Source organism: Gigantopelta aegis, chromosome 9 (assembly GCF_016097555.1).
Source record: "Gigantopelta aegis isolate Gae_Host chromosome 9, Gae_host_genome, whole genome shotgun sequence".
In the NCBI taxonomy this organism is placed as follows: domain Eukaryota; kingdom Metazoa; phylum Mollusca; class Gastropoda; order Neomphalida; family Peltospiridae; genus Gigantopelta; species Gigantopelta aegis.
The window spans coordinates 64035830-64063556 of record NC_054707.1 but is presented as its reverse complement, the minus strand read 5'-3'; the positions used below and the strand labels follow the sequence as shown (position 1 = coordinate 64063556).

The 27727-nt window shown below is 34.4% G+C and overlaps 1 protein-coding gene across 1 annotated transcript; it reads left to right on the top strand.

Moving 5' to 3' along the window:
* Positions 1-355: 355 nt before the first annotated feature.
* LOC121382234 (protein ILRUN-like) lies at positions 356-26835 on the top strand. The gene is made up of 5 exons (XM_041511760.1): positions 356-633; positions 6509-6663; positions 13646-13843; positions 16797-17056; positions 20286-26835. Exons 1-5 carry the CDS (start codon positions 461-463, stop codon positions 20346-20348), a joined length of 849 nt encoding a protein of 282 aa, XP_041367694.1. The 5' UTR covers positions 356-460; the 3' UTR covers positions 20349-26835.
* The last annotated feature ends 892 nt before the right edge of the window (positions 26836-27727 follow it).

Here is a 27727-nt window from a genome sequence, read left to right as displayed (position 1 = left end):
CCGAGACGGAGAGAGAGAGAGAGAGAGAGAGAGAGAGAGAGAGAGAGAGAGAGAGAGAGAGAGAGAGAGAGAGAGAGAGAGAGAGAGAGAGAGAGAGAGAGAGGTTTATATAAAATTGTACTGTGTTTGAATATACCAAACGTAAACATAGTGTACAAAATACAAAATGTACAATGTTATTACATACAAAATGAGAAGATTAGCAATGAGAAGAACTTATCATTATGATTGTCGCTGGCTAGTCTGTTTATTTACATGGCACAAACACATGGCTAATTTGGATATTTTACCCATAAGCCTTAGCGACCGAGTCATGCGCAAATCATTTGTCTGACGTCATCACTTTAGACGGAAACACGTTTGGAAAATGTCGTCGAATTTGTGTGTACATATGAAAAAACTGTCATCTTTTAATTATGTCACATCCTTGTAACTAATTATAAAGCACGATTGGAGGACTATGAAAACAGAAATGGATGTAGATATAGATAACGATTTAGATGGGAAACTGCTTCAGCAGTTTAGTTCAATGGGCACTCAAGACCGTGATGTTTTGATTTCGGAGTTTCAGAAATTACTTAACAATGATTTGAACCCATCATGCTGCTCATTTTTTCTTGACATGAATAACTGGTACGTGTGCACCAGACAAGTGAAATATATTGTCATGTGTATCTGCATAAAAATTTGTGACGTTGCATTTTTGAATCTACTGACTGTCGTTTGTACATGTTGACAAAGAATGATAGACAAAATTTATAATCACAATGTTTTTTGACCGTGTTTAAATTTGACAGTTTTAAGCAACACTTAAATTATAATTATTCCATAATTGGTCACATATGACAGTTACATAAAAACAACAGCCCCTTCAAGATATTTAAGGAATTTATTTTCACAAATTTAAAACAAGATGATGCTTTTTATTCCTGATCATCATCATGTGCCTGTTGCCCCACCCCCATTGTTGTTTTGTTTAAATACTGCAGTATAATACTGGATAAATTGCATTAACCTGAATAATACTTAACTTTATCTTATAACTTGCCCATAATATCCATGTCATAAACCCACTTTACCATTATTAACTTGGTAAATAATGTTTTGCTGTCAATGGGTAATTTGTTTGCATCCAACAAGACTTGTGTGTATATATATATATATATATATATATATATATATATATATATATATATATATATATATATATATATATATATATATATATATATATACAGGGCTCAAACTTAACGCAATTGCATCGAGATATAAATTGCTGTAGGTAAAGAGCATCACCGAAAAGCTCCTCAACAATGGTGAAATGTATACACCTGGTGTACATTATCTGCCAATATTTAACATTTGCACATTTAAAAGATGTCTACAAATAACAAGATAGCCTTTCAGTCAGGTTTATTTTCTGCAAATGTCACTTTAAAAACATTTGCCATAGGCAGGCTCAAAATTGCCGTCAGTGGACTGTTTTACCCTTTGCAGTTTGTTTTAAAATTGCTGTGGGAGACAAATTCTTAAGTCGAGCCCTGTATATATATATATATATATATATATATAATATATATATATATATATATATATATAGATATATATATATATATATTATATATATAATGTGAGCATAACATTTTGATGAGATTTAGATGAAGTGTGTGACGTCGGAACTACATTAATTTGTGCTAATCGTGATTACATATTACCAGTGAAGCGCCTTTAGAACTTTTTATTGACTAAATATTGAATTAAAATTTTATTTTACAAGTGTTAAATATAAATAGACTTTGCTACTTGTGTTTTTTAATATGTAAAATATAAAAATACACTCATACCAAATCCACTGTTTATTACGAAAATGCTAAACTAGTATGCAGTATCTTGTCCACTCTTAATATTCTTATAAATTCTAAAATCTCACATAAAATCATTGTTGTTTTAAACCTGTACTAACTCGCAGAACATTTTTTAAAAAGAACAAGAACTTTCATAACAACTTGCAATCAAATTGCATCTCGGGTCAGTGACTAACTTTTTGCACCCTTGATTTGACTTCATACATAATAAAAATAGCACATCTTAATGGAATTTCACTTCAAATCCGTATTTTGTAAATAGTACAATATTTTTGATTTCAAGATTTTCTTCAAACAGTCTGGCGCATCCAGAGCTGTCAACATTCTCTGATGCCATGAGATACTCCCTGTATTTGATCAAGTCTACTGTTCTTCTGCCCGGGGAGACATTTCTCTCGGGGAAATCACAAGCATAAGCATAAAAAAATTCCAATCTACCCTGGCCATGAATTGACACTGAGTCTTACTATATATGTAAAACGAAACTTGATCAATCTAAATAAAGCATAATAACACCGCTGACTTGTAAAATGTCTTGACACTATCTAGACTATATAATGCAACTATGACATATATTCTTTTGATTCCCACTGAAGTCCCAAGCCGTGACTGCATGGATATACATGTACACACCCAAAATTGTAATTACATGTCAAGACAAGTCAACGTAGACCAGTTAGCATAGATATAAACAATAACTGTATTGATTAATTTCGTATGTTTGTTCAGTTAATTGTTGGTAACAAGAGTGGCCTACACTTAATAAGTTATAGGGATTACTTTTTATGCTATTATTAAATGTTGTCTTCGACAGTAAGTTACTTACAGAAATGGGTATAATAATAATTCCAGCCGATTTCACACAATGTTGGTAATGAATTTTTACTTATGATTAATGGAAATACTATGTTTATTGCATTGTTCAGAAGATTTTAAATAAGTACACAATTACCACTGTTCCTCATTGTAGTAAAAATAGAATATTAATTTATGAAATGTATACAAATTTGTCTTTCTTGACAACTTGTCTTTCTTGTGCTGTCTGTTTGGGATTGATCCCCGTCGGTCGACCCATTTGAATATATCAAAGGCTATGGTATGTTCTATTGTGTTTGTGGGTGGTGCATATAAGAGATCCCTTGCTACTAATGCGAAAATATAGCTGGTTTCATCTCTACTTAAAGACTATGTCAAAATTACCAAATGTTTGACATCCAATAGCCAATGATTAATAAATCAGTGTGTTCTAGTGGTGTCATTAAACAAAAAAACTAACTTTAAACTTTGACTTTTCACAAATAATAACAATTTAAAGTGTCCTTTAAATGTAATTCTGTAAATGTATTCATTAATGTTTAGACTTTGTATTCATGTTTTTAACATTTTGGTGTAGAAGAGTTATTTTTAAAAATATGTATTAAATCACAATAATAATGTTTTATAAATTATTATTATTTGGTTTTATTGCCAAGGTCTAAGACAGGTATACACAATATTATGTAATATTTATAATTTAATGTAGCAATTTTGTGTTAAATCATGTGCATTTACGAAATCTTCTGCTTTTTCAACACATATCTCCCGTTTTCTCTTAACTAAAGGTTGACAGGTCTGCATATTTTTTGTTTTCAAACAAAATATTTTAAATAGCAATTTTGCACACATTTTTTCAGTATTCTAAAAACAGAAATGGTATATTTTAGAGGATATTTATTTTTCTAAATTCTGAATTCTGATTAGAGACGGTTTCTAAACAGCTGAAAATTTATTAGCGCAACTACTATTTAACATTTAAAAATTGTATATTGATCTCTGAAACTTGTCTAGCAAATCACAATACGATACTAAACAAAATGTTCCCTGGATATAATCTATAAAATTTGATGGTAATTTGTTAAGAGTTTGTGTTTTATTTATGTAGAACCTTTTTGGTATGGGTTTAAAAATTAATAATACCAAACTTTTATATGAGTTTTAGAATTCTGAAGTACCGGTATAGAGTTGTATGCCAATTCCTTGGTTCACTTTTGATGCAAATGGACTACATGTATACTTAAAAAGAAAGTGTACATTTTGTAATAAACTAGTATTTTCACTGCTTAAAGGGATGCTAAAGCAAGGCTTTTGGACTGGTGTGCATATTCAACAATACATAATGCACATTATTGCTTAATATCAACAAGTATAATCGTATAGTTAATTAATGAAATGGTTAAATGTGACGGCTATTATATATAACGAGCACAGCCATTTTGTACCATCGCAGTGAATACGCCCTCTGGAGAGCTGGTGGTTACGTAATACCTAACGTGTCACGTCAGGAATTTGTCTTCGAACTGAAGAAACAAAACATACCTGATTTTTGCGGATGCATCGCAATGTTCTGTAATAATATTCATCCCAGTAACAGCAACGTGTATATGACAATATGTGGTTTATTTTTCAATACAAAATAAACAACCATTGTTAAAGTGTTGAAATAACTATATTATATTTTGTATATAAATTAACCCACGTACTGACATAATAGTCGGAGTGTTTTCTTGCTTAATTGGTCTTTTCTTTCCGTGACCTGTACCTGTGGTTCTTGATTGGCAGGTGTATATTTAGATGGTCCCTAGACACTGTGTCTAGACACACTAAAAAGATGTGCCTCTTTTATGAAGATCACAGGGTATTGTGTGATAACCTCAAATCGTAATGGACTTTACCAGCTTTATTACTGTAAGTAATTTTGTAAAACCATTGATTAAGTAGACTTTCCCATCTAAAATCACAAAAATGACCAATTACGTAGTCCCAGAAAAAAGAAATTATCACTTGGGTATCGTGAGTGGTCGTGTTTGCTCGAACATATCCTATCAATAGGCCTAATAATAAGCATTTTTTCTTTGGCTGTTTTAAAAGAAAAAAATACTATAACTCCATTTCGTTATATTATGCAAATTGAAATATATTTAGTTAAATAGTTTATTATACTATCAAGTCATTTATGTTGTTTACAAGTCAGGTTGATGAAAGCGAAGCGCCTAATAAATTAGAGCATTTGTTTACACTGTGCATAATAGAGAAGTTGGACCTGAGCTGATGTCACTTCGCCCCAAGCTATACCACCGGACGTCACAAAAACGAAACAAAATGGCTACCCCCAGTTAGCAGGAATAATCACGTTTTTTTATTAACTCTAAAATTACTACGCGTTTTTCATTTGGTAAAGTGTCAGTATGTCTTGGTGGTCCGGGTATGCATCTTTCCAACACATAAGGCTCTTGGAGTTTAGTCTACCTTTAAGTGGATAGTTTAGTGCCTAGGTAACTCAGATTTTATTGCGATTTTTAACACAAAATAGCCTAATATTCTTACATATTATATTAATAAACAAAGTATTTTCCTAAGCAGTTTGGCAGTTAGATTTAAAAGGTAATTTCAGAATTGTATTTTTCAACTTGTCTTTGAGCCGCACATGCAAATCTGATCTCTTGGGAATTAGGCAGTCACATTTCACTGTGGTGTCCTGTGTTGGAATGTGATCAAAGATTGCAAAATATGGTCTAAAGGAAAACACAAAGACACATCACAGGAAGGAAACCGAAGATAATGATTTGTTCTCAATTTTATTCTTAAAATATTAAACTTAAAGAGTCAACTTTAGGGAGATGGCAATCTGATTAAAATTATCTCTACTGGTCTCACCAATAGATCTAACAGCATTGCGTGGACTCCCATGTCCAGGTGACATTTCATCTATAAATAACAATTTAAATATCGACCAATTACATTTCGCCTTTTATAACGTTATTCGGGAGCATACAAATTCTAAAAATATTGGTCGAGACTATTTATGCAAAAGGCGAACTTGTTGGTCTATTTCAGCATTAAAAAAACGGGGGGAAAATGCAGTAATAAACTCTGGATTGTATACTAGTATAAACAGATTTTGTGGCTGTACCATTACAGGTTTTTTTCTGCATCTTGAAACAAATTTTATATAAAAAAAATTATTGAAATTACTTTCCGGCATACTTCGTAATTCACCCTAGTCATTACGTATACCCTCGGCATAATCCCGAATGTTTTCAAATTCTTTTCAAATCACTGGCATTATTTTGCAAGTAAGGTTTTGATTGGTCGAATGAAAGGTCAACTGGACATGAGCTCCAACGGGCTGCTGTTAAATCCACATGTAGTAGTGGAGCTAATTTTAATTAGATTGGGGAGATGGGAGATTTTGCTAGTGACTAAAATAAAATTTCCCTTCATGTTACTGAGCTTCACAAATGATGGGTTGGGATGTACTTTAGTGGTGAATCTGGTGATGGACAGTCAGTCTGGGATCGATCACCGCTAGTGGGCCCAAATGGGCCATTTCTCATTCCAACAACTGATGTATCACAGACCATGTTATGTGCTATCTTATCTGTGGGATGGTGCATATGAAAGATCACTTGCTACTAATGGAAAAAATGTAGCAGGTTTCCTCTCTAAGACTAATTAAAAATGACCAAATGTTTGACACCCAATAGCTGATAATTATTGTCATTGTGCTCTAGTGGTGGTGTTAAACAAACCAAACTAACCTTTTTTACAAATGCTAGTTTTGTTTAATACGTGTATAAATTACTAATTTATATTGTTTGTTTTAGGAATCTGCAGGCAGCTATTTGCTCTTACTATGACTTTGAACAGCCCAGCAGTACGCTTCCTCGAATGATGTTTGTCAGTGATGTCACCATAGGAGAAGGAGAATCCATCCCACCAAACACAACATTTATTAAAACATGGCGGATAAAGAATGGAGGTAAATTCTGTATACACTTGCTCATTGTTTTATTGCTGAAAACAAAAATCCATTGCTGTCCGTCGTGTCCACCAAAATATATATTTTTTAAAGATCCTTTCAGCCTTTATTTTTTAAATATTGCTGTGTGTTGAGTAATTCTTTTAGTTTACCTTGTTTTACATTTTTGAAATTGCCCAACATGTTTTCCCCGTATTCAAAATAACAAATCAGTCAATTAATATACACAAACATATGTATATCAGTCTGACAAACATGTTAAAAATTCTGTGTAGATTTTGTTATTCATTATAATACATGGATTATGTATTTTAGTTCGTAACAGAAGAATGTTTGTCATTATGTGCAGGACTTAATTTAGATGTTACTAATTTGGGCACAACAGGGACCTTTCTGAGTGCAGGAAGGTTTTAGTTCAGGACTGTCATTAACAGTAGCTGTAGAGTTGTTGATATTCAGAAATGCATTTCAAGTTATTTTAATCTCATTGCACTTAGCATTTCAGTGGTTTTGAGGTGAAATATTTTTAGGTCAGCATGGTTGTACTTAATTTGGGTGTGGTTATTTTGGGCATGTATGCAGGCTTCGAAATTCACGATGGCTCCACGGCATATGCCGTACTGCCTTGTGCCTTTGCCGTGATGCCTAAAAAATACCAGTTACTTTACGGCTATGGATAACCGTGCTCTTTTAATTACCTGCCGTGGTGCCTCTTTTGTGTATGTTTGTTTTTTTCAAAACTTGTATAACCCTAACTTTTATTTTAAAACATTAAACATGCAAGAATTCGATTAACTCGGTAGTGTTTATATACAGTTTTTTGGTCATGTATTATAATTGCACATCGAACGTAACAAATGATAAATTACGGTTGAAACGTACAGCGTTACGGGGGAAAACCCCACAGTAAATTGCCGAAAGTTTTAACGTCGTACATTTACGAAAAAAACACGTAAATAGCCGAAAAAGAATCCCGGGGCAATTTTTTTTTTTTAAATAGGCTAAACCATGCCTAGAAGAAAAAGAAGACTAAAGATGACAAAAATTGCCAAAACTTTTTAATTATTTCAAGTAAAAATTATTATTATTATTATTAGCTATTTAAATGTCAGCTGCATTCAACCAGACCGAGTGAAAAAACGTCCGCTAGACTGGTTTATGCACTTCACAATAAACCAAATGGTCACGTTGAGAACCAGTCAAATAGTTCACAAACGTTAGACAAACGTTTGATGGCTGAACTTGGGGCTGTTGTTATCGATATTCTTCATGACAAATTTTGAAATTATATAAAAAAAAAAGTCTCCCATCATTCTATAAAAAATGTTTTTTGCTATTAATTTCAGTTTTGTTTGACGTAACAAGAAAATTAAAAGTGTATTGGAAATAACAAAACAATACTAATTTTATGTGCAATTTACAAATCAATCGGCTTAGAAATTAATAACTTACCTATTGAACGGACCCATGCTAAACTCACCCAAATTAATTTATTCCCAATTAACTGAAACACTGAAATAAATGTGAACTGTTTAATGTTTGTGGTTATTTTTGAATATTCCGTTTATTTAATTATTACCCATGCTCAGCAGTTGATAGGCCTATACATCACTGGCGTAGGAAGCGAGGAAGGGGGTACTTTGTAGCAGCATCAATGGTTTATATATTAATTTTATATGTGTGTCTGTGTGCCCACCCACCCCACTTTTTGGTATCTTCCTACAGGCTACACCCGTGTATATTAACAAATTCTGGGTACTAGGCCTAAGCAGTAGCCAACAACGAAAATTGTACCGCGTCTTGTTCAAATGACCTTCACCTTTGCATGCGGAAAAAAACGCGATGACTTGCAGTCTGTGCATGTGGTATCGAGAAATCCTTGATTGTTTTGTTGAGATCACACATTGTTTTTGGAAAATAAACTTACAATGTATGAGATGACTGGAGTTAGGATAATACGATATATTTTCCTCTATAGGCCTACAGTATTTAGCAGTTTGTAATAAAAGCTGTTTAATCGCCACACACGTTACCGTACTGTCATGCGATCTCGTATGTCACCAATTACCGTGGTACCTAATAAGAGCACATGTTAATGATTCCAATTTCAAACATTAGTTATGCTCATATCCATTCAACGTCCAGGAATGTCTAGTCTGGGTCCAGTCTCTAACAACGCCAGTGATTGGGTCCAGGGCACGGCGTAAGAAGGTGCCAAAAAGTGGGGTGGGGGTGTATATAAACCATCGCTGCTGCCCCCCCCCCCCCCACGCACCCCCCCAACCTCCATTTAACACACACACACACACACATATTAAAAATAATCCATAAATGCTGAAAACATACTTAAGAAAATAGGCCATGGTGCCCTCCGACAATGTTTACGTTTTTGTGGATACGGTCACATGACAATGGGATTTCCCTCCACATTTTTTGTTCTATAGGCTAATTAAATGGGTTATTTGGTTAACCTTGTTATTACAATAGAGGTATTTCACATTCCTATTACGCATGCACGTGAAGAGTAACGTCCCTTGACAAAATAGACTGAAACTAGTCTATTTACAAATTGGGGGGCGTGACAGACAGGTTGTTATGGGCGACTTGAATAGTTTCGTAGGAGACTTTTAAACTTTGGCAACTAACATGTATATATTTAGAATTAGATGGTATAATGGCCGTAGAAATCGGTCCGCTGATGTTTACTGCGGAATGTTTCAAATTAAAAAGCAGTGCAACAACTTGGACAAAGTCTCTGAGACTTGTATCCGAGGGTTTTGATAACGCCAGATTAAAAGACTATCTCGTAAAAAGTATAAACAAAACATTTGACAGATTCCATAGGTTATGGCATCGACAGGTTATGGCATCGATCGATATATATATTTGAGAGAGAGAGAGAGAGAGAGAGAGAGAGAGAGAGAGAGAGAGAGAGAGAGAGAGAGAGAGAGAGAGAGAGAGAGAGAGAGAGAGAGAGAGAGAGAGAGAGAGAGAGAGTATATACACACACACACACACACACACACACACATATATATATACAGTCAAACCTGTCTTAAGCGGCCACACAAGGGAGTAGATAAACGTGGCCGCTTAAGACAGGTGGGCGCTGAGTACAGGTTGCCACATATATAGTCTTTAAAACATTTGTTGTTGTTTCTTGTTTTACCGTCTGTACTGCTAATTAACGGGTGTGTGCTTCATAGTTGACTATAAATCAACTTTTGACATGTTGTCTCCTTCAAAAATAATGCAAATAGAATATATTAAATTAACCGTTCTCCACAAGTTTGTTTTCTTTTTCCATTTAATTATTTAATTCCGACTTCATGCGATGTATTGTTATAGTAAGTGAATCTACAAATGTCAAGCGTAGCCTGCCCAGAGGCAATTAGATGCATGTCAAATTCATACTTCCTTAATTGATACACAGTGGAGATGTCGGGACTGAATGGGTACTATTATTCCTGAAGGTGTGAAGATCGGTTATTTGCTGCACCTATCGCTGTTGTTAAAATATCCCTTTTATATAAGAGTAAAACTTTACTGTGGCCGCTTAATGCAGGTATTTTAGCGATTTGGGATCCGATTTAGGTGGCCGCTGGCCGCGTTAGACAGGTGACCGCTTATTACAGGTGCATTTACATTATAAATCGTTTGGGAAGAAAAAAGTGGCCGCTTAAGGCAGGTGATCGCCGAGTACAGGTGGAGAAGGTGTTTTGTTGCATTTTTCTTAGTGTCTATCTAATTGGGAAAAGTCAAAAAAAAAGAAGAGATTTTATGCTGTTACATGTATATCCATAAAGTGGGAATTTAAAAAAGGGGGATTTGTGTGTGGGGGGGGGGGGGTTGAAGGTAGGTGCCGTTCTGTTTACCCATACACACGTTTTTTATACAGTGTCAACATGAACGCATTGAGTATTATACAAAATATATTTATTTTCTTTACTGTTAATGTGTTTTCCACCATATCTAAGTATATAAAATACTAGACGGACCTGTGTAGGAACGTCCTGTACAGAGCCATCATCACTCTATATATATTTATATATCATTATTATTATTATTATTATTATTATTTAAGGAGTGTCTGTTATTTCTTTTACGTTCATCGGGGTATGAACAAAATAAATCATCCGTAAATTGTGTGAATCGGCGAAGCCGTTCTCACATAAGTTTGCGGATGATTTTTTTGTTCATACCTAGATGAACGTAAAAGTAATAACAGACAATACTTATAATTCAATTTGAAACATACTGAATAATAATAACATTAAAAGTTCATATATATATATATATATATATATATATATATATATATATATATATATATATATATATATATATATATATATATATATTCTGTTGAGTATTGTCCGAAATATACGTATATTTTCTGTATATACAAAATAGATATTAATTTTATTTTATTTACTGTTTACTACCATATCTAAGTAGAGAATACTAAACCGCCCTGTATAGGAACGGTCTGTACAGAGCTGTCCTGACTACATATATGTTTTATATATTTACACACGCGCACACGTTATATATTTTATTGAGTATAATCCGAAATATACATATATTTTCTTTATATACAAAATATATATTTATTTTCGTTACTGTTAATGTGTTTTCCACCATATCTAAGTATACTAGACCGCCCTGTGTAGGAACGTCCTGTACAGAACTGGTAAGGTTTTGGTCCCTTATGCGTTCACTGGCTTCCCTCCTACAAAATGTGCCGAACAAACCCTCGTACTTACAGTAACATTAAAATCGTTTTCTACGTGAACCCACAATCGTTTCCGATATCCATTGGCTGGATATCGATGGAAGGATAATGAATTTCCCGGACATATGCGGTTGGAACAGTTAATAATTGAACAATGGTCGTGGCCTCCCATTGCTTTTGCCCCCCAATTTGCAGATAGGTCTATTTTGGCGAGATCTCGCGAAATCTCGCGGTTTGCATCCTCGAGTAACTCCACAACGGGCACATGCGCAGTGGAATGTGAAAGAAGTCTATTATGTTTGTTGGAGAAAAATTTGAAATTAGAGTGGATTTTTTTTATTATTGTTAAATATAGAATTTACAACAAAAATAATATAAAGATTAAATTTTTAAAAACCTAAATGATTGGTTTTAACATTTATTTATTTAATTATTTGTATTTCAAATAATTTAACACTGAACATTTCATCCCTTTTCCTAAAGCTTTGATTGTATTGTTCTGAAACGTAATACACATATTCTCTTGGTAGTCTCCACAAAATAATAAAGATGTCTAAACTTGTAAAAACATTGTTGTTGTTGGGTTCTTTTGTGGGTTTTTTAATTAATGAGATTGTAAAATTGAAATAGAAATCTTGATTGGTTAAATCTGAAACTTAGTACCTGTATTCTACAGTGATTCTCTGGATATACCTTCACAAACTAATAGATAAAATTAACAGATCTACTTTTATTATAGATTATTTTATTTTATTTCTTTAATGTTAACTGTCCAGCAATTCAAATATAATTTTCTTTCAGTCATACTCCATCTGCTCAGATGGTCCAAAACCAGTGGACTTTGATCCATTACCTGCTGTAATGAGATGGAACAGCAGCAAAGTTTGTTCAAGGAGACCAGATACGTCATAATCTCTCTCCACCAAAGTTGTCTTTAAGGACACCACAAATTTTTTTAAAATGCTGTTTTGTTTAATAACTCCACTACAATACTTTGATTTATTGATGAATGACCAATTTAACAGAATTACAGATAAATGTATTTTTTCTGGTTCAATTGACTTGCTAAAAAAACCCTGCCTTTGTGCCCTTTGAAAATGTATAAACGTAGCCTTTGTGCCTTTTAGGTTAGCCTTGGTGCCCTTCATTTCCTAGATTTTTAAAGGCTATTATAGCCTGCCCTTTTAACACCGAATTTCGGGGCCTGATGTATGTATTTTATGCACACAATTTATCGCTTCGACATTGATGCAATCTAAAGCCCTGATGTGGCTGACAGCAATATTTGCCAGCTGCTGCTGCCATGACTTGCTGTTCATCTTTAACTAATTATACACCTCACAGGGTTCTCATTTGAAGATGAATTGATATATCCAATAAAATATCAAGTGAATTGTATAATAACTGACAACACAAAAACATTTGGTTTTATGTCGTAGTAAAACGTACATGAACATGAATACATTTTTTTATTATTAAAATGTATGATAAAATATAAAACAAATACCAGGTAACTCGTATATATTCAAGTAATAATGCGGAAAAAAAATATTGCAAACGATTTTTTTTTTCCTTGGCAATTTTTAGAACCAAACATTTTCAACCAGTTTTGTTCAGTTGATCCGCCTCACGGTGTGAATAAGCGCTGTTTGCATGTCCACGTAGCCAGTCTACTATTCAGTAGTGTACTGCCAGCTGCTTGTCGTAAAGCTAGAAAATGCAATTAAATAAAATGAAATACTGTTTAAGACATGTTGCATTTTTTATATTAAATGTTTGATTACTAGCGACAACAAGTTTTACTTTTTATTAGTCATGTTTTGTGTTACCGGTTAATGTTGTAAATCTGGGTCACGTGGTTGAGTTAATTTCCACGAAGTGGGTGCATTGATGAGGGCGGCTTTCTGGAGTGACCAACTGATTGTACCAGTTCACACTAATTTTCAATAATTTTTATGAATGTTGCCGATTTACTTTACAGTAAATTTAGATGTTTAAAAAATAAAGTCGTATTGAAGTTAAATAAAAATAAAAATATACTGCATCCACAGGGACGCACGTGTATATGGTGCATCCCATCCATGATCGCTGTGTCAGGGACCCGGGACTCCGGGTCCGTGAGAACCCTGACCTCACTATACTCAGAAACCACTGATGTTTCTCAAACAGCCTCCCACTTTCAAAGATAATGAAATGCCCTGTTTCTCCACTGAGCGTTACATGACTCTGCTGTGATTCTGCTTGTAGGACTGGAAACCTGGCCACCCGGCTGCTGTCTCAAATTCTGTAATGGTGACACGATGAGCCACGTGGACCGCGTCATGGTGGATGCACTGGAGCCCAGTCAAATGACCGACGTCAGCATTCAGATGACCAGTCCGGCCACCAAGGGGGTGTACCAGGGCCAGTGGAGGATGAGCACACCCACTGGAGTCGCTTTTGGTGGTAAGACCAGCAGTTACATAGAGGAAGGAAGGAAATGTGTTATTTAACAATGCACTCAACACATTTTATTTACAGATATATGGCATCAGACATATGGTTAAGGACCACACAGATATTTAGGGAGAAACCTGCTGTCACCACTTCTTGGGCTACTCTTTTATGTGTACCATCCCATAGACAAGATAGCACATACCACAGCCTTTGATGTACATGGTGCACTGGCTGTAGCGAGAAATAGTGCAATGGGCCCACTGACTGGGATCGATCCCAAACCGACCACACATCAAGCAAGCGCTGTACCTGGGCTACTTATGCAGAGAATAACTAGTTAATGACGTAGTATATCAGCTTTATCCTGTGAAGGTAACAATGGGAAATTCTGCAAGGTTTGCTGAGTGAAATTTCTCATGCAGCCTGAACAGGATAAAACCGATATCCTACATCATTAACTAGTTATTATCTTTATCCTGCAGACCATAAAAATTAAGGGGGAAAGCTATTATTTGAGTTATTTCAGCTACATTGTACAATGACCTAGAGGTCAGGCTATACATGTGACATCAAAAGTCATAATCTGCTAGTATACGTTTTTGTCTTTGCTTTAATCGGTCATTGTAATCAGCCAATAGAAACTGGTTGCAGGATTAAAAAAAATCCTTTTTTTCCTGCAACTTCTGGGTAATATCTTGCATGGAAGGTACTTAGTGCTCACCATCATCACCATCCTGAATATGGAAAAGTGACATATTTAGTTTATAAGAGCCCTTTTTTTTTTAGCTGAAGAAGACTAGATATATTAATGAGCAGCATTCTCTCAATTTTTTTTTTAAGAGAATGTAAAGAGAATGTACATGTAGCAAGGTGTAGTTTTTAAATTTCAAAACACAAATTAATAAATACTTTTGGCAGAAAGCCACCATTATGCAAAACTCTGTGATACAGACCTGTTTTAAGAATGCTGAGCTGTTTATGTAGTAGTGGACATTATGATGCAAAATTTTATTTTCTGTAATATAAACTTTCAACAGTATGTTTTATTGTGTGCCATAGGACAAACAAATTACATGGATAATTGTAGATAATCGATTCTAAATTCAAATGAATATATTAAAGTTTATTTGAGATTACTGGCTTAGTACAGTTTTCTGTCAATATCTTAGATTCTTATTTTTGTCTTGCTCACAGGTTTTTTTGGTCCCAACCAGTTGACCATGACTGGTATATCAACAGCCATAGTTTGAGCTGTCCTGTATGGGAAAGTGCATATATAAAATGTAGCAGGTTTCCTCTGAGACTTTTGAGTAGCTCATTAATATATCAGTGACATTTTCTTTTTTTTATTAATACAGACTTTCGTTTTTGAAAAACCCAGAGGTGCTAAAAATCACACTCCTCAAAATGCTTACGAGGGCGTGGAAATCACACTCCTCAAAATTCAGAAGAGGGAAAAATCACACCCATCAAAACAATCGGAATTAGAAGCAAGAGACCGAGAGGAATTGCACCCATGAACATGATTACGTTTGAGGAGTAATAGTTTCTAAATTAAATATCTTAATGGTTAATGTTTTGTGTTTTCAAAATAAATATCCTAATTTAACTAATATGATGGTTGTTCTCAAAGATGGAAGGAATGTGTCATTGCAGTGTTACACAAGAAAAAGAAACCATGAACACAACATTTGTTGATTTCTTATGTATTATATGCATATCATGTTGCATTAAAATTCTGAAGCATGATAATCTGTTGACTGTTTATGAATAAGGAATTGAAACTGATTTGTTTGTGCTTATTCTGTTTTATTTAAATAAGTACAATAATTTTAGTTTTCATCGCAGAATGATATTATTTCTCCATGGACACAAACCTGTGAACTGAATGTAAAAGTGTAACAACCACATGGCACAGGGTTATCACATTTATCATGATATCATAATATACATGTTATGTACCTGCAAATTCTCTATTTAAAAAAATATTAATAATGTCATAACAGAGAAAATGTCAACATCTATTGTTTTCTACCCAATATATCTTTCTACAATTTTTATGAATATATATTTTTACAAACAGGATTAACTTTGATTATCGGTGTACTGTAGTTAACACATCATTTATTTTACTACTAACTCGAATCATAGCAACCCATACAAAAAAAAAAAAAAAACGAACAAAAAACCCAACCTAATGTAAATTTAATTTTAAAATATACATGCTTTACACTCGGTAAATTCGAATTACTGAGTTGAAATTAAATAGGTGTAGGTTTGTTTCAGGTGCCTGACAACCGATTACATGTTCTAGAAATCTGACTCTACCAAGGTCAATGTTCTTGGCTTTAAATCACGTGGCAATATCGTGAAACAGAAAGTAGAAATGTCTGTAGTACATCGCTATGCTATTAACGAAAACAAAACCTGCTTTACTAAATTTGTTTTATGTCGGTGTACACGTTTAATGAAATATTAACATGTATAAACATTATACACATCATAGAATTATTGGACAACGCACAGGTCTACCGTATTATGTTTTCTGAATGTGATCAAAACAACGACAGTGTAAAATCTATTTTGCAATGTTACCTGCATTGTACGAAATTAAACACAACAAAACTGACGAGATCTTAATAATAAGTGAACTCCTAGCTGATTGGCTCAGTGTAAAGATAACCAACCAATCGTGTTTCAGTTTATAAAAAGTATTCTAGGAAGTTCATTGTGAACAGAATGAAAAGGTTTGTGGTGTTGTGGATTGGATTCAATAAACAATTAAAATGGCAGAGTTTAAAAAAAAAATACAAGCGTGATTTGTTCAATTATGGGGCACATTATTTCGCGCCCGTCAGATTGAGTTCACAGGGGTTCACGGGCGTGATAGCGCTTGCGCCCGTCAAAAATGAAAGTCTGTAATAGTGAACATATGGATAATAATCTTGATGTTTGTTTTCAGATGTCATATGGGTCATCATAACCGTAGACGAGTCTGGTCTTCTCGGCGTCACGCAACAGTTGTCGAGAATTGGCAACGAGTTTGTAAATAGAATACCACCACAGACTGTTTTAAATCCGTTTGCTTCCCCGGACAAATTACCAGAGGCTGTCCAGAGTAGCCCGTCCCCCAGCAGCTCGATTATCGTGAACCCAGGCAGTCCCGTGAATGACTTGAGTCCGGCTGCGGAAGGTGCTGCCTCATCCAAGTGGTTGTTTCAGGTGAGAGGTGTAGTGGCAGTTGTTTTAATTGTGCGGAACTATCTTTGCTCACGACTGGTATATCAACAGCTGTGGTATGTGCTATCCTGTCTGGGATGGTACATATAAAAGATCCCTTGCTACTAATGGAAAAATGTACTGGGTTTCCTGTAAGACTATATGTAAAAATTGCCAAATATTTGACTCAATAGCTGATAATTGATAAATCAGTGTGCTCCAGTGGTGTTGTTAAACAAGCCTTTCGTTGTAAAACCCGGGAAATAATTGTAGATGAATCACAAAGCTGGACATGATTGTTTTTGAGTGATAATGATGTATTTATAAACTACATAAAATTAAGGGAGTTGTTATTAATTGGAAACATTTAATGAAAATGGGAAAGCTGGTAAAAATGTGCGACGCAGTGTTTTTTGTCCCCTGAGGTGGCGAAACGAAGCCCAGTGGTAAAACGTGGTTGGTTTGGAATTGATACCCAAGGATTTACCGGACGCACAAAACTTGCGTATAGGACGCACTAAAACTTAACTGGACCCGCAAAAATAGAGATACTGCGCATAAAATATCTGACATTTTCAGTAACCCTGTCCACTATCAAAGATCGATCATTCTGTGTAACACACTATTTCTTTTCTACCTATAAACTGCGTATTCAAATGGGGATTCCCCATATCGAAAACAAAAAGTTTTAATCTCTGGGAACTCTGCGTCTTTATCCTTTGCTGCGCTTAATCGGGTAAAGTTGGTAATTTCCAGAAAGAGATCGCGGATTTGCGATCATTCGGAACTTCTCGTCAACAGGCCGAACACAATCGGAAATTCCCGGGCGAATAAAGCAAATTGGTTAAATGTTCTGATTTGCATTAACAAACAAGTAGCACGAATCATAAACAACGCATGGTATTGTGAGTGTCATTTAGGTTGCAGGAAATGGTTCAAATAATTATACAGATCAAAGTGAAATGTTGATTTTGAAAGAATAAACAATGAATACTGACATTGATTTCCCGAAAAGAAAAACAACAACACAGCTTGTTAAATTTACTTTAATGAAACATATATAGTATACACGTGATTTGTTGTCTGCAGCTCTCTGTCATTTGTGTGGTTTTGGGACCCTTTGTTTTCAGGTTGGGACCCCCAGAAAAGAAAGAGGTGAGTCCAAGGGACCCCCATTTCAGAAAAACAAGGTAAATCCCTGGATACCCATCGATGGACCCAGTGCACCATGACTAGTATATCAAATGCTGTGTGGGATGGTGCATATAATATTACAAAACATCTCAAGGTTGCTACTAATGGAAAAATGTAGCAGGTTTCCTCTCTAAGACTATATGTCAAAATTACCAAATTTTTGACATCCAATAGCCAATGATTAATAAATCAATTTACTCTAGCGGTTTCATTAATCAAAATAAACTAACTTTCTTCCGTGAGATTAAATTGACAGTGGTGCATGGGAATTGTTGCACTTGCACCCTTCTAAAGCGAAAGTCTGGAACACTTTAAATTAAGAGTTTCTGTATGCAAAGTAGTGAGGGAATTGGCCTTCAAACAATAATGTTTTGGGTTATATTGATGCTTGATTGAGATATAGATCAATAGAACAGGTGGAGAGGGAGTTGCAGTTGAGATACTGACAATCTTAAATGAAAGGGAAGTAACTCTTCATGGTATATCATGTTTATAGCTAGTTCTACAGTCTCTTGTTTGGCAACAGATTGCTCCAAGTACTTCAATCTCACTAAGAATGGCGCCCTCATAGAAAGAAAACTAATCTTGATAATTAAATATTCAAATAATTGCATTTGTAATTACTTCCTCATACCCATCATGCCTCCTGGGGCATAGGCAGACACCAACAGCTCTTGAGTCCTCTGTCCTGGGTCCTTGTTTCAAGCTGTTTTCCTTAAAAATACATTTTTATATTCAATTAAGGTGTGTACATATATATATATATATATATATATCGGAGGTGACTGTGTGGATAAGCCCTTTTTTCCTTGTCTGGGACCGATTCTCGATCTCTGAGACCGAAAATATTCTTTTAAAAGGTGTGTTTGGCGGTCCCACATGTGCTATTTTTGTTGATCCGAAGCCTGTGTCCATTTCTATTATTGAAACAAATTGTTTATTAGCAGTGTATCTGCACATATTTATTTGTTTGCAGCAATCAACTGATGTGCATTTTGATTCTCAAAAGACTTTAACCAGTCCCAAATTTAATAAAAAGTGGTCACTTGCATACCTCACTGTTGTTTCGTTTCTTCACCAGTAGCTGGTAATAGAAATGGTGAATACACTATTTGTGCCGCTTTGTTGTTTGACCTGGTGGAGCATCGGTAGGCTACCGTGTTCATGTTTAAAAAAGAAAAAAACAAAAAGAAGTAAACTGTAGTCAGGGTGTCGGGTTTTACAGACATCTGTGATTTTAAAGTCTGCCACAACAATATATCGCTTGTCACAGAAGCTGGACCTACGGCAGTATCACTCCACTGCCAGTAGGCTAGACATTCGTTCAAAGCTGCCTAGCCGGTCACAAGATTAAAACAGTCATTAACAATAACACCAGTCTTTGTGAGAAAGCTATCGATGTATTACACTCCAATTAAAACAAAGGACCCAGAGTTTGCAGCTGGTTACAATCATTGCCGTCTCCATAGAAGTGTTGTTGCAATCAACACCAAGCCCTGTCTGGGTCGAGTGTCAAGAGTCCGACAAAATTGCAAGAGGCCTTTGTGAAATAAACACTGCTATGAAATAGCGTAAAATGTACTGAAATAATCTATAAATGTGTTTATTGTTCATTATCTAATTAATTATAAAGGTCTTGAAAATTCAAAATGCTTTCAACCTTTTTGTTGTTGTTATGGTGAGCAGAATAGTTGACCTACACTGGCCCCAAGTTCAGTCAGCAAATGTTTTGCTAGTGTTCACAAATTATTTGATTGGTGGTTCCCAACCTATTTGATTTGTTCCCAACTTGTCCATCTGGTTTAACGTAAAGTGCATAAACCAGTCTAGATCACGTTTTTTGGGGGGGTTTGGTTGAACTCAGGCCAGTTATCACTTGATTTTTGGGGTTTGGTTGAACTCAGGCCAGTTATCAGTAGACAATATGTCTGAATTATCAAACGTTTGACATCCAATAGCCGATGATTAATAAATCAGTGTGCTCTAATGGTGTTGTTAACCAAAACAAACTATTTATTTATTTATTTTATCCTTTCAGAGTTCTGTTCGGTCGCCATCTCAACAGCAGATAGATAATTCACAAGACACTGAGATGTCCTAGCACAGAGCTGTGTTCGCGTGTGTGCTTAGGTTGCTTGTCCAGCGTGCGAATGGTGCGTGGCTGTGTAATGCAGTCGGTCGTCGTCTGCTGCCGTCTGTAGTCATTAATTATTTCAACAAATATATTTTTTCTATTGTATTCTCTGCCAGACATTATAGGCCTATCTATATCTTTTAAGTTATTTCCGAAAAATCAGTTTGGAAAATGTATTCTTCTGTGCTAACAGCATGTTGTGTTAGTTGAATTATTTTATGTAAGTCTGTAGTGTAATGAACATGGTGTATTAAGTTTAGCCCGGAAAACATTTTGAATGTAGTTGCTTCCCTTAACGAATAATATTATATAGTTGTAAAATTGCATTCTTAGCTAGAAGTCGTATTTAGCCAAATTATAACAAAATAGTTTTAAAATTGTATCCAATGGTATTAAAATATATATATATATATTTGATTTAATTTATCTCATATGCAGTTCTATACTGTATGTGTTAGTTATGTCTGGTTATAGCTGTATCTCCTGCAAGAAGATGTATTTTAGTGATGAAGCTATTCAATAAACACAGTATTCACTACTAAAACAAAGAAAGTACTATTGTATGGTAGATTACCCTCTGTCATGCATTTATATCTTAAAAGTTATTGTTTACGTTTTTCAAATGCAAAAAAAACAAATGATCAAATTATTTTAGCAAACAAAAGATTTTGGTATATCTGATAGTGAATACTATGGTACACAAGGTCAATGGATATTTGCCAACAAAGTTATCTTTAGCCAAGTTAATTTCTTAAAATGTGCATTTTTCTAGTTTATGTAGACTCGGTTTTGGTCATGTGTGACAGAACCGGTTTTTTTAAGCCATTTGATTTTGTAACAAATTTATATATTATGTAACTGACAAAAAATAACTCTTAACAGTTAAATATTGCTGAAGAGTTAATTATTAACTCCGTACTACAACAAATTACACACTGGCCTTGCACAAATCTGAAAGTAGGACATCTATTAATTAAATGTTTCATTTATGGGCTTATGTAGGATTTGTTTTTGTGTTGTTGCTGATTTTTGTGGCGTTTGTTTGATTGTTTATTAGTATTAGTATTATTTTAATATCCTCACAACTGGACTTGACACTCATCTGAAGATAGTAATTATTTTATTAATCAAAACATTCGAGATCTCCAGACCAGGACATATTTTGGTTTTATCTTCATCTCAACATAAAATAAAGCTGTTTTCTGTTATATTTCACCACTTCAACAAACTTTGATTTATTGCAAAACTGATATTTGTTGAAATAATTATGACTACTGATGCGTATTGCAGGCACATTATATGAGACTTGTTTGATGTCATGCATGTGACACCCCGTGCTAAAGATTTTGGAAAGAATGTCTTGTGTCTTGCTTGAAAACAAGGACCGAATATTGTCTGTATTGTATGAACCTTAAAAACTTTAAACATAAAAGACTACTTGATCTTTTTTCTTTTTTTGGGGCATTTTATATAGCATCATTGCATGTATAACATGTAGAGAATAAATAATAAACACCACAATATATTACATAACCTGGTACTCAATTCCGTGCAGACTATCAAAACATGAAATGTCCTGTCATTACTTTCATCCTGTGAAGTTGTCTTGTTTGGTTTTTGTGAATCCCATCTTTGTACATTCAATAAATTACCGGCAAACTGTCTTTGCCATCCTTATTTAAATTAGACATGAAATTTGCATTTACAGTAATAATTTTGATTATCTTGTATTTATTACATGTATTTTGTTTCTGCTTTTTTCTCTTCTTTTTTTTAAAATTTTGTTTAGTAGTTTGAATGTTAGAGCACACAGAAGTTTTGGGGTTTTTTTGTAATTATTACTCATAACCCATCAACCAAAATGTGCTAAAACATTTGAAGAGTGTTTTTACAAAACACAGGGTTCGACAAATGCACTAGCCCTCAGTCCCAGCTAGTGAATTATTGGTCTGTGCTAGTAGAAGTAATCGGCTGTATTACTTTAATACAAAGGGCATAAGCGAAAGTTTCTCCAGCTAGTGAATTATTGGTCTGTGCTAGTAGAATTAATCGGCTGTATTACTTTAATACAAAGGGCATAAGCGAAAGTTTCTCCAGCTAGTGAATTATTGGTCTGTGCTAGTAGAAGTAATTGGCTGTATTTCTTTAATACAAAGGGCATAAGCGAACGTTTCTCCAGCTAGTGAATTATTGGTCTGTGCTAGTAGAATTAATCGGCTGTATTACTTTAATACAAAGGGCATAAGCGAAAGTTTCTCCGAGGGCTAGTGACTTTCTCAAACATTTTTGTCGAACTCTACAAAATGTGTCGAGTCCACGAGATGTCAGTTTGAGAAAAATTATGTTTTGTGTTTCAAAGTTTGTGTACCGGTATATACATGTACCACTGGCTGATATTAACCATATACAAGGATCTAATACAGTTTTGGGATAACTGCTGTGTATGTGACCTTGCACCATATATCAACCAAAAGCAATTTGTATCGTAATCTCCATCTTACACAATTGTGGACTTGAATGTGTTTTGTAAAAACATTTCAATTGAATGTTATTGTGCCCAGTGAAACCTGATGTATCTGCATGAAAGTTTATTCGTAATGAAGGTTTTCTTTAAAACAGTATTACCAAAGAATACCGGTATATTGTATGCAGCATGTTTGTCTAAATCAATGATCCTAGTTACGGTGTAGGGTATTGTATAAATGTTAAAAAGTTACTAACAAATTTATTGTTTTCAGTATAGACAGTAGTAGTTCCTGTAGTGGTTTATGAAACAGGCTTTATGGAAATCATGGAAAATTTGTAGGTCTCCAAAGTTATGGAATTTTTAGTTGGGTCGTGGAAAAATAACAAGCAAAGATTAGCAATTTACATCATAATATTGTTCTATCGTGATGCTGGTCACTAAAAATCTTTTGACAATCCTAGGAAGGGAGATGGAAAATGCCTTTTAGCAGTCGTGGGATTTGATTGATAAGAATGCATGTGTGACCTAGATGTTATAATACAGGTTTTCTCAAAGTCAAGGCATCACAGAAACCTGTTATTCATTGAACGTAGCTACCAGACCTTGTTACTGTAAAACATGGTAATTTGTGTATACATTTTGCCTATCTTGTCATTCAAGGATGCCAAACACACAAAAGTAACTGTTGCATTCATATGTACCTTGCAATGATCTGTTGAAAAGATGGATTTAGGATTTTGAAACATCTTCATGTAAGCTGTACTTTACTGCATTATAAACCAAATACAGTGCTGGTACTTGTTAATTGTATGTTGCTCCTTAAAGGGACTGTCTTAACTTTGTTGCCATTGTTAAGATGTTGCCGACTGACAGAGGTGTTTCAATTACTGCAGTTGCATATTAAATCCATCTTACTGTATAAAGTATCGGTCGCTGTATAATAAATGTGTTTCTGGTCATCCTAGTGATTGTACTAGGTCGAACTTCACTTTATTTCCCTATATATATTTTTTCATTGTTACGAAATTATTGGGAGACCATATCCAATTTTTACGTATTTTTAGTTGTTATAATATTTTTATTAGTCGTAAACATCTTACAATGGTAGCAAACTCGAGACAGTCACATTAAGGACATTTTGGGAAACTCATTCAGTGATGCATCCTTCTTTAATGTAAGCATTGTCTTTGCCAAGATGGTAGATGAAATCATTATTTATGAAAATAAAGCAGAAGAAAATTCCAGACTTTTAACTGAATGTTGGGATGTTCAGATCCATTAAATTGGTAGGTTGGGGTGGGGACTAATCTGGATGGAAAAAAAATATTCTGAGTTAAAGAACACCACGTTATAGCAGAATATTTTCATTCACCAGCTTGATGTTTGTGTCTATGCAGTGCTTTACAGTTGGCACCTTTCACTCACTTTCTTTACTTTTTACTAGTACTTTTTTGTGCTTATTAAATTATCTTGATGCTGCTTGTTGTTGCCAGATAAAAGCCTATCCTATTTGTGTTTATGAGTCCGCTTCATGGTTTGCAAACTTTCTGATCAGTGTCTTGGAGTATAGGCAGAAAATAGATGAGACAGATGTTGGCTAGGCTTTATATATCTCAATTATGTTATCTGCTACATTATCTTGAGTGAGGCACCATTTTGTTTTAAAGGTGTCCTGTAATATTATAGCATGACTATTTCTGACTAGAACGGTGCTGTACATATTAACAGTATGATTCTTGTGATTTTAAATTGTCAATTGCTTGCCAAAATGTTTAATGGGGTCAGATTGTCACAAACAACCCAATAAATTGGAGTCTGCATGCTCAAAATTGTATCTGATCAGTTTTCCGAAATTTTCATTATTTGGATCTTCTGTTTCTTTTAAAGCGACATACCCTAGTTTTTAAAAGTGCATGTTCGTCTAACAAGTAATGAGACAAGCTCTAGTTATTTTTGATGGTATTTCCCTGTTTAAACATCACTGACTTTAGCTTCTCTATGTTATAACCATATCCAAATGTGTGTTGCAGGTTTGTAGATTAACTAAACTTAGTGTCCATTTTTACGGGCTGAAGCTGGGGTCTGTGCCTTTTAAGTATCTGAAATAAAGCCAGTTATTGCAAAATATTTTGATTGAAATATCAACTTCTTTGAGCTAGTTACTGCAATTGGCCATAGTCATTGCACACCTTTTTCCTTGTATATGTGTACCAGTATCTTACATTTGAAAGATGGCATCGTCAGTGTAACTACATGTGAGCTGCCTCTTTTACTGGCAATTTAGGGGTTATCTGAAGCCTAAGAGTTAGCACTGACTGTAGAAAACTCTGTTGGTGGGGGGAATGGTGTTTGTAATCAGGATTAGTGTCATTGGGCAGTATTGATATAACCAAGGCTGTCTTGTATGTAGACTATAATAGACGAATCTTTTGGAACTCGATAATGTCAGAATAAGCATTGTAGGAAACTTGTGGACTTTTCATTGTCTAGTTACAGGGTTTTATCTTTTAAAAATTGAGTTGTTGACTTCAGTGACACAACAGTTGGTCATCAAAAGTAGTGCAGTGTGAATTTAAAAAAAAAAAAAAAAATTCATATTTAATAGTTTAATCATAATGATTTAGTGTTAATGCAGACTTCAGTACACTTTGAGAGAGTCCTTACTATATATAGGCTTTTGCAGGTTGACTGCATAATTGGCAGTAATAGATCTTGTATAAACAACATATTTTCTGTCAGAATTTTTTATATTTTAAATTTGGGTTGATGGATGATACTGTTAAGTTTTGGGGGGAAAACATGGAGGGCTATTATTATACAGTACCATTTTTTAAATTTTATTTGATGAATGACATTTTGTGATGGATTCTTTATTATTATTCTTATATGATACTGTTTTCTTCTTTCTTGGCACATAACATGTTATCAAATATTAGTGGATAAACAGGAGTAATCAAATCTGACTCTTTAACTCTTTATTTAGAAACATAAACCCCTATTCCAGACAGAAAAATGGCATAAGATTGATTGATCTTCTTAAGTGCAGTGGTCATTAAGAACGCAGTTGAATGGAGAGGTTCAGTTTGTGAGATGTGCACTGTGACATGTATGTAATGAAGCATTAATGTGATACTCTCTGCGATTCTCTTACTTATCTAAAATTATGTAAATACGAAAACCCATTTTGTATTGGTATTTATGTATGTGTGCATTAATCGTATGTTTGTTTGCAGTGCTGTTGAAACTATATAGCATTGCTGTAGCCAGCGGTGTATATATATTTTTTTTTAGACAGAGATAGATATATATATATACTCTTAAATTGTCCTACATAGATAGTTTTGTTTCTTGGTTAGTTAAAATGAAGAATATTTTGCATCTTGGTTCGTTGTAGCCGTGAATGTATTTATTTTTCTTAATACTTTAGTTTTTGGTGTGTGCAAAATTACTCTTTATGTTCATTTGTAACCTTGTTTTTGTTTTGTCCTTTTTTTTTGTGCTTGTTAGTGCATTACCCATAGGTGTATACATTTTGTTAGAATGCATTGGGTGGTTGTGTGCCCGAGAAAGATTGCTTTGTGCATGTAGCTAGCAGGTTTTGACAGCTTGACGCTGTTTAATATGTAAGTCGCTTCGTGCTTATAAATTGTTACTAATTTGTTAACAGTTTCTTTTGTTGATTCTTTTCTCCCTTTTATTATTCTTCTTCTCCTTTTTTGGGGGGTAATTATTTTAATGTTTATTATTGCTGAGAATATTAATTTATTATTAATATTTCCGATAGATATCATTTGAATATTGATTTTCCTTATTGTTATTTTGTTTTTGTTTTTTTCTTTAATCAAGATATATTTGGATTAAATTTGGTTTACTGCTGGTGTGTGAAAAAATGCGATTGATGTACAACAGAAATTGTCTCTGTTTTGTTTCATGATTGTACACACTTCATATAGTTATTTATACACTAAAGTGTCTGGTGAACATAAAGAGTCGTTTGTAATTTATCCACTTGATTGGATGTCGTTTGACAGTCATTGTCCATGAGCCAGACCCCAAAATTTCACGTATTGGTACCACTCGGGTGGGCAGAGTCTACCAATATTTTTTTCTGAAAGCTCTATGTCTATAGATAATGAAATAACTTTATAGACCTCCAGAACTCGCACAGCTTAGTGGTATTATTCACACTTTGAAGTAAGGCACTTGCATGAGTTTGGATCAGTCCAACTCTGGGGTAGGGCAAATGTAAAATAGAATTTCATGATGACCAATGGACCGTTTTCCACAAATTACCCATCAAAATGTTTGTTTAAATGAGGTCTCGTGCAATTACGTTCATTTAGTAGGTCACCACAGGTCAAAAGGTCACATATGCCCAAAATTTAGACACCGGACAGAAAATACTCGATAAAACCCATATGCATCAGATTATTTTCACTTCAATTGATTTATTTATTAGCCAAAGCAATGCAAAAGTGATTTTAAGTGTCAAATAAGGGATATGTAATTACGTAATAGTCACAAACTTTATTTGCCGTTCTTTTGAAAAAGTGTGAATACTACCACTAGGCTGTGAGTTCTGGAGGTCTATCAAGTGATTTCATTATCTATAGGCATAGGGCTTTCAGAAAAAAACATTGGTAGACTTTGCCCACCCAAGTGGTACCAATATCTGGTCTGGCTCATGGACCCTTCTAGTCATTAAATGTTTCTTCCAAAATTGGTAGAATACAGGACTAATGAAACATGCATAATCTACTTTATAATCAATTAATTTAGGTCGCACCTCCCCATGACCTGAACAGAAAAGTACTTAATGGACATGCAGACATGAGTCTCTTTAGCCTATCCTCAAATATTAATCTACCTATTATATACC